We start from the raw sequence: 16978 nt of genomic DNA on the forward strand, positions 1-16978 counted from the left end.
AAACAAATAAAAAAACTTAAATTGCAGGTCATGACCCTTCAGCTATTAATGGATATGAGATCAATTTAGAAAACCTTAGGCCTTAAGTTTTTTTTTTTTAATGATATTTCATATACAATGTGAGTACCTGCTAGCATTTTAATTGGTGACAATAGAAGATATCAGAGTATGTTTCATGTAATAAGTTTATCTTTCATTAATCATTGTTTCAGTATATATGTTCTGGATTACTGTAAAATGTATTTGTTACCGTGGATTATGGTCAGTTTCACAGAGATACGAAATAATTGCTCTGAGAGGAATGCACTTTAAATTTCATAGGGTTTTTTTTTTTAAATTGCTCCCACTGTGGTTTCACCAGTTTATGTTTTTCCAGCTGCAGTGGATGAGATATTCATGCAGAGTATAGGAGTGTCATGAGTAAGATTAATAGAGGCATGGTCAAGGTGAAGAACTTTTCAAATTCTGATTGTATATTTAAGACGGAAGCTATCAATGCTGACACATTGGGTGTGGAGCAAAAAAAAAAAAAAACAGATCTGATGAGCTATCTGAATTATAGTGATAGTTTTCATATAGTGATAATTTCTTGCCAAGATGGAAAGAAGAGGAGAGTAGAAATATGGGGATAGAAATCAAGAATTGTTAGCACATATTTATAAAATCCTGGCGTTCAGGGGAGAGGTTGCAGCTGGAGTCACTAAAGGAACGAGAGAGTTTAAAAGACACAGTCCTGGTTGAGATATCCAGCCATTATCCGCCAGGAGTGGATGAGGTGAAAAAGAGGTTAGGGTTCCAGCTGGCAAAGATTAAGAAAAGAAGGAAGATCTAGCAAGAGGCTGAGGAGAGGTGAAATAATGTCTCAAGGAGGAGCTGGCCAGCTATGTTAAATCTGCTGAGAGGTGAAGTAACATGAGACGTCTAAATTGACCAGTGGATTTCAGTGTGTGGAGGTTATTGGACAGAATTGTTCCTTTGAAGTAATAGGAGTGAAATCATGATTTAAAAGAATGGGGAGACTTTCAATTTCTGTAGTGACTGGTGGTCTGGACCAGCTCTCCAGTTGAACATATAGAAAGTTGGGAAAAAATACATGAAAAGCATTTGCTTGAAAATGTCCCAAGGTTAGAAGGCAGAGATGAGAAGGTAGTGGAGAATTTCAGAGCCAAAATCTGAGAGAAGATGGAACCCAGAGAAATGAGCTTAGAGGCTGCCTTTACCTAGAGGCATCTCCTATATCTGGAAAATATATTCTGAGAAACTAAAAGAGTGCTTTTGAGAGGAAAGAAAAGATATCAGGAGCAAGAGGGACTTGGGAGGTGCCCACCGTGTTCCTATTTCTTCATCTGAGTCATGATTACATGAGCATTTGCTGTGTGATAACTCATTCGCTCTAAATTTATGTTGGTTTTTTTTTTTTAACACTCTGTTATGCTTCACGTAAAATCAACATAAGAAAAGAGTGGGAGAAGCTCAGTGGGAGAGGAAGCAGTGGAGACAGCAAGTACAGAAGCCCTTTTGATATGTAGTAGTTGGAAAAAGAGAATTGGGGCAGTAAGCTGGGGGGATCATGCAATCAAGGGCATATAGTACAACATGTTTCTATATTGATAGAAATGATCCCATTCAGGGAAGTTTGGGAGAGTTATGGCAAGAGCACTGAACTTGAGTAGATGAAAAGGAATGTAATTGGTTTCAGATAGGAACAGGGATAATTCAGACTTTCCCAGTATAACAGGGAAGAGGCTCAATGTTTATGATCACAGAAACCTACAGGATGGTCAGTGTGTTGATGAAGGTATGGAAATCCTCATCTGAAGGCATTTTCAGTGAAATTAGAAACAGGGGTTACACCTATGTGTGAGGAGGGTGGGAAAGGTATTGGGACGCTGTGGAGATGAGCAGTTTGAAGGGGTTAACTAGAAACTGTAGTGGGAATACTGGCTAGTGCCAGGAGCCTACTTGAGGTTTATGTTTGTAAACTGAAAATGAGACCAGTCACCATGTTCATATGTTTTCTGTATTAATTCAGCAGCCCCAGCGCAAGGTGCAAAATCAGCAGAAAGTTGGATTTAGCGAGGATTGGGATAATGCCAAGCTAGTGAGATAGACTAGGGAGAGATACAAGGTGATGATTATAATAAAGGGAGAACATGAAGAGGGTAACAGCGAGTGAGAAGACGGAAGGGTCTGGATTGGAGATCCCAGTGAAGGACGATAAAGATCTGGGATTATTGGAGTAGCTGAGTTGGAATAAACCTGGATGTCGGGGGAAGGGAGGAGGGCTGGGAGGTGGAAGAGTAATGGTGACCGGAGACTGAGATGCTTAAGATGGAGAGTATCAGTAATGATGCAGTTTAAGGGAATAGCATGAACAAAAGTGGATGAGATATGGTGGAGGGAGCAGAGCAGAGCGCAGATCTGAGAGGCCAACTGTTGAAAAATCAACTTTGTGGAAACTAGAATGACCGAGAGATACGGTGACGAGACTAGTGACAGAGTTGGTCGGGAATGTGACAGGTGACTGAACAAGGGTGGGTTGGCAGCTTCTGGTAGCAGTGTCTTTAAAGGACCTGAAACTTCTTCAGGAGGAGGGAGAAACATAACTCTTGAAACAGCAGTGAGAAACAAGGGAGATATTTACCCTCCACCTCCAGCCTCAGTGACACAGTGATGTTGAAAAAGGCCAGCCTTCTCTTGAAAGAACACTCAGGAAACAGTATTCTTGGGGGATATTTTAATTAGTGTAGGATATGGCAGGAATATTCAATGAAAAGATTGTGAATATAAGGAATTTTGCTAATGACAGTAACCATGAATTCCAGAGAACACAGTGGAAAGGTTTACAGATTATGATCTTTAGTTAGCCATATCACAATTAGAATTTGGGTAATTCATGATGAACTGGAAAGCTTGGTTTTTTTGTTTTGTTCATAGCATTATCTTAGGTACCTCATGATTTTAAAACATTTTTACTAGATCTGTAATGATGTATCTATTCTCATTTTTAATATTGTTTTTCTCTTTTTTTTCCTTAGGTAGTCTTGTTAGTGGTTTGAAATTTTTAAGTTTTAAAAGAGGAGTAGTTTTTCCTTTATGCTTATCCAGTTTTAAAAAATTTGTTCTAGATCTATGTTTTCTTCTATTTTGTGTTTAATCTGTTTTTTCACTTCCTTAATTTAAATGCTTAACCTGTTAATTTAAAACATTTTTTTTTGTAATTCATCAAACCCTAAATTTACATGTTTGAATCAAGTCAGTGCATCCTGCTGGTTTCATGTGTGGTGTGTGCTTGCTAAGTTGCTTCATTTGTGGCCAGCTCCTTCATCCTTATTCATTTATAAGTAGTTTGTAGTTTCCATTTGAATTCTGTTTTAACCCAGGATGACTTAGAAGTACATTAAAATTTTTCTGTGTACATTTCCTTTTGCCTTCTGGTTTTCTCATTATTTTTTATTATTGATTCCTAGATTAATGATCTGTACATAAAGATGATCTTTTTGAAATGTGTTGAAACCTCCTTTGTGATCTAGAAAGTGCAATTTTTAAAAATTGTATTAAAAACTTCCACCGTGATTGTGGATTTGACAGTTTCCCTGGTGGTTCAGATGGTAAAGCGTCTGCCTACAGTGCAGGAGACCCAGGTTCAATGCCTGGGTTGGGAAGATCCTTTGGAGAAGGAAATGGCAACCCACTCCAGTACTCTTGCTTGGAAAATCCCATGGACAGAGGAGCGTGGTAGGCTACAGTCCATGGAGTCGCAAAGAGTCAGACACGACTGAGTGACTTCACATTTCTTTTCTTTCTGTATCATTCTATTAGTTTATTTTTCAAGGTTGCTGCATTGGGTGCATTTAAGACAATTTACTATGTGTATGTGTGTGTGTGTGCGTATGCACATGTATTTGTTAAACTCAGTGTTCACTGTATCTTTATTGACTTTTTTCCTCCTGATTTTGATATTGTTATGTCACCTTTAGTTTAATATTTTCCTGATACGTCTTTTTTCTTTTTTTTCCTTTTTTATTTATAGCCATCTGTATGGTTTTTGTTTTAGGTGTACCTCTATTAAATGGCTGAATTCTGTATTTTTAAATCACTCTAATAATCTTTGTTTTTAATAGTTGAGTTTGATGCATGTGCATTTATTGTGACTGTTGATATATTTAGATTTCTTTAAGGCTGAACCAAGTAAAATTGATAATCATTCATTTTTGACTTACAGAAATGACAGCTTTATAAAAAGTTCCATCTAATAAGTCATATTTTACTTACCATCTTTATTTTTTTCTTTCCTGCAACACTAATTGCTATGTTTTCAACTCGCTAAATTTTTAGTATTCATGTTTTTCTGTCTCTTGGTTTGGAAGCTGCACGTTTTATTTTTATTCCTTTAATGGTGAGATCTGGGCACATTGTAGTCTGTCAAGATGCGAATTTATCTGCATGCTCAGTGTATATAGTGTCCTTTTGATCCAAACAGTCATGTTATTTTTCACTTTTAGGACATTTCTAGTTGTAATCTCAAATTTTGCGGTGTCACCATGCCCTCCAGTCTATTCTTCTGGAACTGCTCCTGTGCACATACTAGGAACTTCTTAATCTACACTGTTAGTTTTTCTCACTTTTTGAATTGTATCTAGATGAATTTCTCATAAATATCTTGATACCGTCAAAGTCTGTGTCTGATGTTTACTGGCTTTGTGGCTTTGGACAAGTTCCTTGACCTTTCCATACCTCAGGTTCCTTATCTGTACAGTCAGGACACTAACAGGAGTTGTTGGAAGACTCTAGTTCTTTGAATACTCTCTGGTCTAGGATGTAGAGAAGGCCTCTGTCCAGAGAATGAGCTCTCCATCCCAGTGCAATTCTCAGGAAAAGACAACTCGAAGCATGCTTTTCCATCTTCACTCTTTTTCACTCTTCACTCTCTGGCTTCTGAAGTGTATTCACAATGCACTGTTAAATGAGAACTGTCAGACTGATAGTTGAGTACCCCTCCATTGAGCTGGACAAAGCTGGCCAACAGGTGCTTTTCAGACCAGTTCCCCAGAGGTGGAAGAGGAGTAGTGTGGGGCAGCCCTTAGAGAGCAGCCTTTTCACCCCCTTATCTGAATCCAGAAAAGCCTTGGTTGTCTGAGCTGTAGGCTTAACTCCTCGTATAGCTGGAGTGTCAGGTCACCTTGCAGCAGAACCTTTACCACCTTAGAGGATCTCCAAGGACACATTTTTGAAGGCAACTGTAGCAAAGGAGAACATTGTTCCAATGTCAAGAAGAATTCAATAGAATTAACGGTCAAAGAAAACCCTTGTAATGTGTAATCTTAGGGAAGAAGATTAATACAATTTCAAGGCATCTAATTTGGCAATTCCATCCTATATAATTAGTCTCAGATGATTAAGAACTAACAATAATACCACTTATTGAGTGTTTATTATGTATCAGGGGCTGTACACATTTACAGATGGGGTAACTCTCAGACCAGAAAGAGCTTCTCTTAGGGCTCTTTCTTTGTGATTCTAGTGCACACTTTTAGTTCTGGAGTTGCCTTTGAGTGCAGCCTGGCTAATACCAGAAGGAAAAAAATGGAAAACTCACCAGTGGTTGGATGGAACTTCAAATTACCATCTCCTTTGCCAGTTGACCTGCTACCATTCACATTTCAGTGTCCCGTCAAATAGCTGCTCCATGCATTCTGTCCAGGAGTTATGGTTCCACCCACTGGGAATAACAGAGTAGCATGCACTTACTCCATCTTTCTTGGAACCAGAAAATATACCCATTTAAAGTGTATGATGCAGTGATTTTAAGTATTTATTAATAACTGTAGTAAACTTGCAGAGTTATCCTGGTATCACCACTCTTAGAAAGTTTGTTGTTCAGTTGCTCAGTCATGTCCAACTCTTTGCGACCCCATGAACTGCTGCACACCTGGTTTCCCTGTCCTTCACTATCTCCTGGGTTTGCTTAAACTCATGTCCATTGAGTCCATGATGCCATCCAACCATCTCATTCTCTGCCACCCCCTTCTCCTCCTGCCTTCAATCTTTCCCAGCATCAGGGTCTTCTCCATTGAGTCAACTCTTCACATCAGGTGGCCAAAGTATTGGAACTTCAGCTTCAGCATCAGTCCTTCCAATGAATATTCAGGACTGATTTCCTTTAGGATTGACTAGTTTGATCTCCTTGCTGTCCAAGGGACTCTAAAGAATATGCTCCAGCACCACAGTTTGAAAGTATCAGTTCTTTGGCACTCAGCCTTCTTTATGGGCCAGCTCTCACATCCATACATGACTACTGGAAAAGCCATAGCTTTGACTATACAGACCATTGTTGGCAAAGTGATGTCTCTGCTTTTTAATACACTATTTAGGTTTGTCACAGCCTTTCTTCCACGGAGCAAGCTCTTTTAATTTCGTGGCTACCGTCACCATCCACAGTAATTTTGGAGCCCAAGAAAATAGTCTGGCACTGTTTCCATTGTTTCCCCATCTATTTGCCATGAAGTGATGGGACCAGATGCCATGATCTTAGTGTTTTGAATGTTGAGTTTTAAGCCTGCTTTTCCACTCTCCTCTTTCACCTTCATCAAGAGGCTCTTTAGTTCCTCTTTGTTTTCTATTATTAGGGTGGTGTCATCTGCATATCTGAGGTTATTGATATTTCTCCTGACAACCTGGATTCCAGTTTGAGCTTCCTCCAGCCAGCATTTCTCATCATGTACTCTGCATATAAGTTAAATAAGCAAGGTGACGACATACAGCCTTGACGTACTCCTTTCCCAATTTGGAACCAGTCTGTTGTTCCATGTCCAGTTCTAACTGTTGCTTCCTGACCTATGTACAGTTTTCTCAGGAGGCAGGTAAGGTGGTCTGGTATTCCTATGTCTTTAAGAATTCTCCACAGTTTGTTGTGATCCACACAAAGGCTTTAGCATAGTCAGTGAAGCAGAAGTAGATGTTTTTCTGGAATTCCCGTGCTTTTTTTATGATCCAGGGGATGTTGGCAGTTTGAGCTCTGGTTCCTCTGGCTTTTCTAAATCCAGCTTGTACATCTGGAAGTACTAGATTTGCCTGCTGTTGAAACCTATCTTGAAGGATTTTGAGCATTACCTTGCTAGCATGTGAAATGAGCACACAATTGCACTCATTTGGAAAATTTTTATTCACCCCAAAAAAGTCTCTGGTGTGCATTTGTAGTCTCTCTCCATTCCTACTCTCAGCCCCAGGTTAAAGTTATCACTAATGTGCTCTATTTATGTAGACCTGCCTCATCTGGCCGTTTCATATAAACGGAATAACATAATGTGAAGTCTTTGTGTCTGGGTCCTTTGACTGAGGATAGTGTTTTTGGGATTCTCCCAATTGTGGCATGTCTCCTTTGTTCCTTTTTATTGCCCAGTGTTACTCAGCTGTGTGGATGTTACTGCTGTCACCAGTTGATGAACATTTGAATTGTTCCCCTTTTTTAGCTATTATGAGTAATGTTACTAAGAACATTTGTATACAGGAGTTTGTGTGGATATATGTTTTTGTTTTTCTTGGGCAAATTCCCAATTGCAGAGTCTTATAATACTCTTCAACTATTTAAGAAATTGGCAAGCTATTTTCCAGAGCAGCTGCACCATTTACACTTCCACCAGCAGTGTATGAGGGTTCTAGTTCCTCCACATCCTTACCAATGCTTCTTTTTTACTGTCTTTTCTACTATAGTCATTTTACTGGGTGTGAAGTGGTACCTCACTGTGATTTTAATTGGGGTTTCTCTAATGATATTGAGGATCTTTTTATGTACTTATCAGCCATTTTTATATCTTTAATGAAATGTCTTTTCAAATATGTTGCCCATTGTAAGTTAGATTATTTGATTTCCTGTTGCTGAGTTGCAAGAACTCTTTATATATTCTGGACAAATTATAAATATCAGACATGTGATTTTGAATATTTTCTTAGTTTGTGGCTTGTGTTTTCCATTTCCTTAATGGTTTAATGATACCTTTAGGTACAGAATGTGCTCATTGGCACAGGAAAATTTAATTTTAATGAAATCATATTTATCAGTTGTTTCTTTTATGGATTGTGCTTCTAATGTCACATCACACTTTATGGAACAAGACTGGACTCCTCCCTGCTAAGGTCAGAAGCAAGCAAAGGATGCCTGCTTTCTACTTCTCAAAATTCTACTAGTCCAAAACTCAGAAGTGCACTGTGGGTACAGGAAGACAGCCCCAGAAGTAGCCCTCTCTGGTCTGAGATGCAAAAAGAGGGTGTCTTAAGGTTTGCTTTTTTTAACCCTTTTTTTTTTTAATCTTCCCTGTACTCTCAGCCCGTAGGCAATATTGTCAAGGCACGCAGCCACGAGAGCAGGGTCCAGGGCAGCAATCTGAGGAAGCGAAATCCTCTCTTTGACTAGAAGAGCATGTGTAGATTCCCATTGCTTTGCTTTTTCTGTCTCCCACAGTTTGACCTGAAACACAGATACAGTCTTAGGAAATATGCAGCAGAGAGAGGAAACTAAAGCTTCATTTTCTAGCTGTGTTGGAAGACTCAACATAAAAGATGTCAGTTCTCCAGTACAGGAATTCCTTAAAAAATTAGGAATAAAATTACCATGTGGCCCAGCAGTCCCACTACTTGGCACATACCCTGAGAAAATCATAATTCAAAAAGACACATGTACCCCAGTGTTCATTGAAGCACTGTTTACAATAGTCAGGATATGGAGGCAATGTCCTGACATGGAAGCATAGATGTCCATTGACAGATGAATGGATGAAACTTGTGGTATATATGTACAATGGAGTATTACTCAGGCATAAAAAGGAATAAATCTGAGTTAGTTCTAGTGAGGTAGATGAACCTGCAGCCTGTTACACACAGTGAAGTAAGTCAGCATGAAAAATATCATATATTAATGCATATATATATGGAATCTAGAAAAATTGTACTGATGAACTAATTTGCAGGACAGGAACACATAGACACATCCATAGACACGTAGGACACAGACTGAGAGACTTGTGGACACAGCAGGGGGAGAAGAGAGTGGGATGGAACTGAGAGAGTGGCACTGAAACATACACATCACCCTGTGTCAGACAGACAGCTGGTGGGAAGCTGCTGTATAGCACAGAAGGCTCACCCAGTGCTCTGGACAACCTAGCGGTGGGGTGGGGTGGGGGTAGGAGGGAGGTTCAGGAAGGAGGGGACATATGTATACTTACGGCGGATTCACACTGTTGTATGGCAGAAAGCAACACAAGACTGTAAAACAGTCATCCTCCAATTAAAAATAAAAATGTTCTTTAAAAACAGATGCATAGTAGCCCCTCAAAAAAAAGATGTCAATTCTCCTCAGTAGATGTTTGGTGAAATTCCATCAGAATCCGAGCAAGGGATTTAAATTTTTATTTGAAAAGGCAAAAAAAATAGAATAACTAAAATAAATTTGAAAATGATGAATAAATTTGGAGGAAATACATTATCCAATTCAAAGACATTCTATAAAGCTGCAGTAATCGAGTTATGATGTTGGCAAAAAGATAGATGTATGGATTAATGGGATAAGATAGCTCAGAAAGAGACCCATATGAAAATGGTTCTTTTTAAATTTTATTTTATTGAAGTATAGTTGATTTACAATGTCATGTTTCAGTTGTATAGCAAAGTGATTCAGTTTATATAAATACATATTCTTTTTCATTATGGATTATTAGAAGACATTGAAAATAGTTCCCTGTGCTATACAGTAGGACCTTGTTGTTTGTTTTATATATAGTAGTTTGTATATGTTAATCTCAAACTACTATTACCCCTCTCTCACCCCCTTTCCTCTTTGGTATTTGTTTGGTTTATTTTGTGAATCTGCAAGTCTGTTTTTATTTTGTAGATATGTTCATCTGTATCATATTTTAGATTCCACTTATAAGTGATATCATATGGTATTTGTTTTTCTCTTTATGATTTATTTCATTTAGTATGATAATCTCTCGACTTCCCAGGTGGCACTAGTGGTAAAGACCTGCCTCCTAATGCAGGAGACAAGAGACAACTGGTTCTGTCCCTGGGTTGGAAGAGTCCCTGGAGGAAGGCATGGCAACCCACTCCAGTATTCTTGCCTGGAGAATCTGGTGGACAGAGGAGCTGGGTGGGCTACAGTACAGAGGAGTCAGACATGACTGAAGCATCTTAGCACTCAGTAATAATCTCTGGGTCCATCCATGTTGGTGCACATGGTATTATTTCACTCTTTTTATGGCTGAATAATATTCCATTATGTATATTCTTTATCCATTCATCTGTTGATAGACATTTAGGTTGCTCCCATGTCTTGTGTGTGTACTAAGTCACTTCAGTCATGTCCAACTCTTTGCAACTCCATGAACTGTTACCCCCCAGGCTCCTCTGTCCATGAGATTCTCCAGGCAAGAATACTGGAGTGGGTTGCCATGCCCTCCTCCAGGGAATCTTCCCGACCCACATCTCTTGCATCTCCTGCATTGGCAGGCGTGTTCTTTACCACTAGCCCACCTGGGAAGCCCTGAAAACCACTGCTCTGTATTATTCCTTTTAAATAAAGTTGTTAAGACAAAATTCATCTGTAATGCTAGCGGTCCACAGGAGTGGTCACCTTGGGAACAGGTGCAGTGGGAGCCTCCGTGGGGTTGGTAATGGTCTTGTTTCTTCTGGGTGCTGACTCCTTGATGCATTCACTTTGTAGAAACTCATTGAACTCTATACTTATAGTTGTCAACTTGTTTATATATTTCAGTAAAAAGTTGAGTCTTCTTTTCCCTCTCTTCCTAACCCACACCCTGTTGTTAAGTCTGTGTGTGGTCTTTCTGTTTTGTTTGTTTTTAAAGCAACATAGCCTTCCACTTGCGAGTTTTCATCCCCAAGGATGTGCTCAGTTGGGACACAGTGGAAGAAGACGGCTTCATAACACAACCTGTGCTCATCCTTAGCTCGGTGTCTCCTTCTCTCAAAGGGTTACCTTCCCTCCATCCCCACAAAGACAGGTGGCCCTTTCAGGGGAGAAGCTTAGCTGGAATGCTGAAAGCCTCTCTGGTTCTCCTTAAGTACTTTATGGCTTTCCCAAGTAGAGGGGAGTATGTGTGTTTGTGTTTACCTGTTTGTGATCATTTATAAAGATTTTCCCATATTTTCTCTGTTTTCTGTTTTGTTTTTTTATGAAATCGTGTGGGTTTTTTTTTAATAACATTTATTTATTATTTTATTGTCTTATTACTTCCTTACTGTGTACTTACTATGCATGAGGTCTTCACTGCGGCATGAGGGCTTTTCTCTAGTTGGTGACTAGCGGGGCTACTCTTCACTGCAGTGTGCAGACTTCTCACTGCGGTGGCCCCTCTTGTTGCAGAGCCCAGGCTCTGGGCACACAGACTTCAGTGGCTGCAGCACGCAGGCTCAGTAGTTGTGGTCACGGGCCCTAGAGCGTGGGCTCAGTGGTTGTGGCACACGGGCTTCGCTGCTCCACAGCATGTGGAATCTTCCCAGACCAGGGATGGGACCCATGTCCCCTGCGTTGGCAGGCAGCTTCTTACCCACTGTAACACCGGGGAAGTCCTGGGAGAATGTTTGTGAGTTTGTATTTCTCTGAATGATTAAATTCAGTTGTTTGATTTAGGAAATTGTTATCCTTTTTGTCATCTGTTCTGGGTTCTAATACTCACTCTGCTTTCTGATTCTTCCATCCTGCTGTGAATGATTTCCATTTTAGTCTTCATTTCCAGTGTTGCATAGCTTTCTTCCTTTCCATACAGCTTCAGAATTTTAATTCCTTAACCTGTCATCCTAGTAATAAATCTGACTTACCACTCCTCTTCTGCAGAGCCGGCACCTCTGAGTTTTCCATCATCTTCCTGTTGGCTTCCCGGTTGTGCACCCAGTTGGCTTCCCAGCGAGCAGTACTGTTTGTACATGCCAGATTTACCTAGTCATCCTCTGAGTCTCAGTGGATTTTGTTCTTTTTGTTGTTTCTGTACGCTAGCTTTGTAGTCACCATGGCTGTATTCTGTTTCCCAATACTCATAACAATAAGTAGGATTAGTTTGTGAAACAAGAAGACTCATGACTTAATATGATTCAGTTAAGCAATATTAGAATGTCCTGAAACACATGACTTGATGTCTGGTTACTTGGTGCCATTGTTGCCCTCGGGTAGTCTGCTTCTGGTAGTTTCATCTAGCTCAGAAGACTGAAAGATGAGACCATGTAGAACTAGTTTATTGATTCTGTGTGCCGATATTTTGGCTGTGTTTGGTCTTTTCCAATGACTACATTTCTAGACACAGTCTATACTGAACAAGATGTATGCTGAAATTGCGTTGTGGAACGGCAGCATCAAGATTGTGAAACTCACAGTCAGGCCCTGCCACTGCCTCCCTGGGTCCGTCCTTCGCTTCTCATCTGTGAATTGTGGCTCCAAGTATCTCACAAAACTATTAGGAAGCTTCAGTGCTTGGTACTTGGTAGATACTCAGTAAATATTAGTTCACTTCCTTTGTGGAAGGGAATCTTCTGCTTAGATTATTCAACTATTAGCCTGTAGCAGTTCTGACTTTTTGTCTAATGGGATTCTTGAGACCCTTTCACTTTGGGATTAGTGATATGGCCTTAGTACATTCTCCATTAAAATGAATCCACAGAAGACATATGAGGAGAGGTGCCTGATTTTAAGAATATGTTTAACATCTTTAAAATAGTTTTAGTCTAAGCATATATAACTTTAGGTACTGTTTTATTAAATGCAACATTAACCAAAACCTACATAAATGAGAAGTTACTGAGAGTTGCGCCACTAGAGCCCTAGAGCCCACCGCCTTTATTCCTCTGTCAGCTGTCCTCGTCTGGGTTACTGGATTTTGCCGTCTTAACAGTTTTACAAAGGCATTTGCTTTGTTTCCAGGTGTAAAACAAAGGTGTATCCAGATAACCTTCCTACAACCAGTGTGGTAATTGTTTTCCACAATGAGGCTTGGAGCACACTTCTGCGAACTGTCCACAGTGTCATTAATCGCTCACCAAGACACATGCTAGAAGAAATTGTTCTAGTAGATGATGCCAGTGAAAGAGGTAAATTTTACATTTTAATGCCAATAATCTACATGTTTTGTCATTAGTGCTTATAAAACTAGCTGCTATCAATGATAGTTGCTATCAGTTTAACCTAATTATTTTATACAAGCTTCTAATTTATCCTAAAAGTTATTTATGACATTTGGACTCATTCACATATGCAAACAGTTTACAGCCTTGTGAAACTTAAAATACTACTTTAATTAGCATTTAGTTGTATCACATCTTAATCTTGTTTTAAAAAGAGATAACTGTAAAAATTTATGCATAACAGTGGGGGAGGAAAAAGAAAAACACACTTAATTTTGTCAGGATTTTCTCTGTGGGAAGCTCAGCCTGGAGTTGGTGGAGAAAGACTGGCTCTGATTTAGAGCCACGAAGAGAGATTTAGTGCATGGACAGTGGGAATCGTCCCTGCCAGCAGAGCAGAGCCTCAGCTGGGCGAGTCCAGGCTCTCTAGGTTCTTCCTAGATCTTCCCATTTTCTCCATTCCCAAGGTCAGGCGTGGGGCACAAAAGGGTGATGAAAGGACTTGTGGGAAAGTGGTGTATAGTATGTCTCTGATCTCATGATGAGTCTCTGCAGTGGCTCTGGCCCAGACATTCTTCCACGAATCTGAGAATTTTTCACGGGCTTGTTTGTTTTTCACAGCACAGCTGTTTAGGATCATTGGTGTCATGTGCTTTCCCCAATATTCCTATACTCACATGAGAAAAATTTGAAGGGAACTACAGAAAATGGCTCTTCCCTCCTTAAGCAGCTTGAAACTTCATGACTTATCTTTTCAACCTTTTTTTGTTGTTATCTTCACCTTTCTTGCCTAATCTCTCATTGCATATGCTAAGATAGTTTAGTCAAGTATTATACCTTCTCCTTCCTATGCCCACATTAAACATATACATTTAAGCATGATGAAATTTAATTACTTCCTGTCTTAACTATTGGGATTAATTTGCACATTGATAACAATTTAAATCATCTTCCTTTGCCAGATTGTAGAAATAAAAATAAATAAGTTACAGCCTTGCTGTCTCAAGGGCTTTGTAGCTTACTTCCTTAATCTAATCAAGGAGATAGTTTATAATTGCATGAAATATTTAATAATATCTACTATAATTAATGTCAAAATGGATGAGAGCGGTTATAAATTAAGAATACCACACTTAAATAATTACTATTGACAGTAGACATATGAATTTCACCTGAATAATTGTTAGCTAGGAATTAATTAATCTCTCTTTTAGAAAATTAGCCAGAGTTAGTTTAGCAGCAATATATAAAAACATTTCTGTCCTCTGAGTGACTGACTTATAAGTTGAAACTTTTGAAATTAAATGTTCCTTAAGGAGAGATATTTTTCCTCAGATGAAATGATTTGTTTTTATATTTCCCCCTGTTTTCGCCATCATTTTGTTGCAGGCCTGAGAAGACTGTGTGAAATAGGAAGTGTTTGTGGGATGTAGCCTAATCAGAAGGATGCATGTGTCCACAACATGAAGTGGCAAAGAAAGTCACGTACCCCAGTTGTTTTTTCCTCCCTCATACGGGCCCTCCTGAATCGCCATGGCCTGTGTGAACCTGTGGTTGGAAGCGTGTGGGCAGGTGTCTGCCTCCCTGCGCCGTCAGGCTCTTAGTCACCAAGCAGGTCTCCAACTGTCACTGCACAGCTCTCACACAGAACTTGGTTCTTCTGTGTCTTCTGGCCTGGAAAGCCTCGGGCGTTCTGCTCACCACTTCTGATACTTGGAAACCACTGGGCGTTGTGCTGTTGTGGTCATAGCTGCAGTCTTGCTGCCCAGACTGAGAATGGTCTGACCTTCTTGTTTAGGTGGTAACTATGGGCCCAGGAACCAGAGCCAGCTCTCTAAGTCTGCCCTTTCCTACTCATGAGGCCCAGCCAAGGCACCGTTATTTCTCACCCGGCTGATGAAATAGACTAGTCTCCCCATAAACACTGTCTCCCTGAAGGAAGCTTTTAAACATGCAGACCAGACCACATCACTTCTCTGATGAAAACCTTTCCTCGAAACAAAGACCTACTATATAACACAGGGAACTATATCAGTATCCTGTAATAACCTACAATTGAAAAAAATCTGGAAAAGAACCTGTATGTAACTGAATCACATTGCTCTACCCCTGAAAACATTGTAAATCAACTATACTTTAAAAAAAAAAATCATTCCTCTGAGGCCTGCAACTATACTTCAGTTAAAAACAAGCAAACAGCTTTCCTCCAAGACCTGCATGACCTGGTCTTTGCCTGCATCTCCAGTCTCATCTTGTAAATCCCTGCCCACCCTATCCCCACAGTTCAGCTCAGATGTTTCATCAGAGTCAAGTTACATTTAGAGAGGCCTTCCCTGACCTCCCAAGACCAGGTCATGTCCCACTGAACACCTCTCAGAACACTCTACTCCACAGCACTCCCTGGAGCTTTACAATTTACACCCACCCCCCCCCAGGCAGGCACTATAACTCCATCAGGAAGGACTGTTTGCTCACCGTTTTCTCCCCAGTGTCCACAGTGCCTGTTACATAGTAAGCAGTCCAGAATATATTCAGTGAATGAAGGAAAGAGTAATCCCCAGTCAGTTAATCCTTGTGTTTTCCTCCTTGTCTGCATAGAGTTCCTAACTAGGTTGTGTAGCCTGCGTAGTCTGCTCATGGCCTCAGAGTACTGGATTTCACAGTTAACCTGCTGAGACATCAATAGCTCCACTTATTAAGTATGAAGTAGGTGCTATAATTATCCCTATTTTATTGTTAGAGCAAAATGAGACTTAACCGTAAGCCTAGGGGTTGACCTCTTAACTGCTATGTGCTTCATGTCTGTCATAACTTTACTGTTACAGGTCTGTAATAAAGATGGAATCTAGGTGAATCCCTAGTTCATGTTCAAAGTTATGCAGTTGTCATCTCAGAAGGGTATCTTAAGCCTTAGAATTGATACAGTGTTCTTAATCTGACATGACTATTGTTTTTCTCATTTTACACAAAAGGAAACAGGTTCTTATTTAAGTAGGGATTAGGAGTCAGGTTTATTAATATTACACTCTAAATTCCTTGCTCTTTTGAATTCTAACTAAGATTTCTCAGTTGTTGCCGGGAGCAGCGAAATTTTCCCTGACCTTTACTCTGCCAGCCTCACACTGCCTGAGGTAGAGATGCCTTGGGATCCATTTATAGACTAATAGCTGTAAAGATATCTAATAAATAAGATTCTCCCTTATTTTTAGATGACGTTGTATCTTCTAATCATAATCAATTAACCCCCATGGCTTCATTTTCATAAAATGAATTTTGAATAAATAGTTCCTAGCTACTGAACTGAACTGAACTGAATCCCCCTCACACGCTAGTAAAGTAATGCTCAAAATTCTCCAAGCCAGGCTTCAGCAATACGTGAGCCACGAACTTCCAGATGTTCAAACTGGTTTTAGAAAAGGCAGAGGAACCAGAGATCAAATTGCCAACATCTGCTGGATCATGGAAAAAGCAAGAGAGTTCCAGAAAAACATCTGTTTCTGCTTTATTGACTATGCCAAAACCTTGACTGTGTGGATCACAATAAACTGTGGAAAATTCTGAGAGAGATGGGAATACCAGACCACCTAACCTGCCTCTTGAGAAATCTGTATGCAGGTCAGGAAGCAACAGTTAGAACTGGACGTGGAACAACAGACTGGTTCCAAATAGGAAAAGGAGTATGTCAAGGCTGTATATTGTCACCCTGCTTATTTAACTTATATGCAGAGTACATCATGAGAAACGCTGGGCTGGAAGAAGCACAAGCTGGAATCAAGATTGCCAGGAGAAATATCAATAACCTCAAATATGCAGATGACACCACCCTTATGGCAGAAAGTGAAGAGGAACT

The 16978-nt window shown here is 39.9% G+C and overlaps 1 protein-coding gene across 1 annotated transcript in view; it reads left to right on the top strand.

The window, feature by feature from the left end:
• The window catches only part of GALNT1 (polypeptide N-acetylgalactosaminyltransferase 1), a 75790-nt gene that overhangs the window by 28442 nt on the left and 30370 nt on the right, over window positions 1–16978 (top strand). The window contains exon 4 of the mRNA XM_040264867.1: window positions 12929–13095. Within this exon, the coding sequence (XP_040120801.1) occupies window positions 12929–13095 (167 nt within the window). The remainder of the gene's footprint in view (window positions 1–12928; window positions 13096–16978) is intronic.

Source organism: Oryx dammah, unplaced genomic scaffold, assembly GCF_014754425.2.
Source record: "Oryx dammah isolate SB20612 unplaced genomic scaffold, SCBI_Odam_1.1 HiC_scaffold_22, whole genome shotgun sequence".
NCBI classification, from domain to species: domain Eukaryota; kingdom Metazoa; phylum Chordata; class Mammalia; order Artiodactyla; family Bovidae; genus Oryx; species Oryx dammah.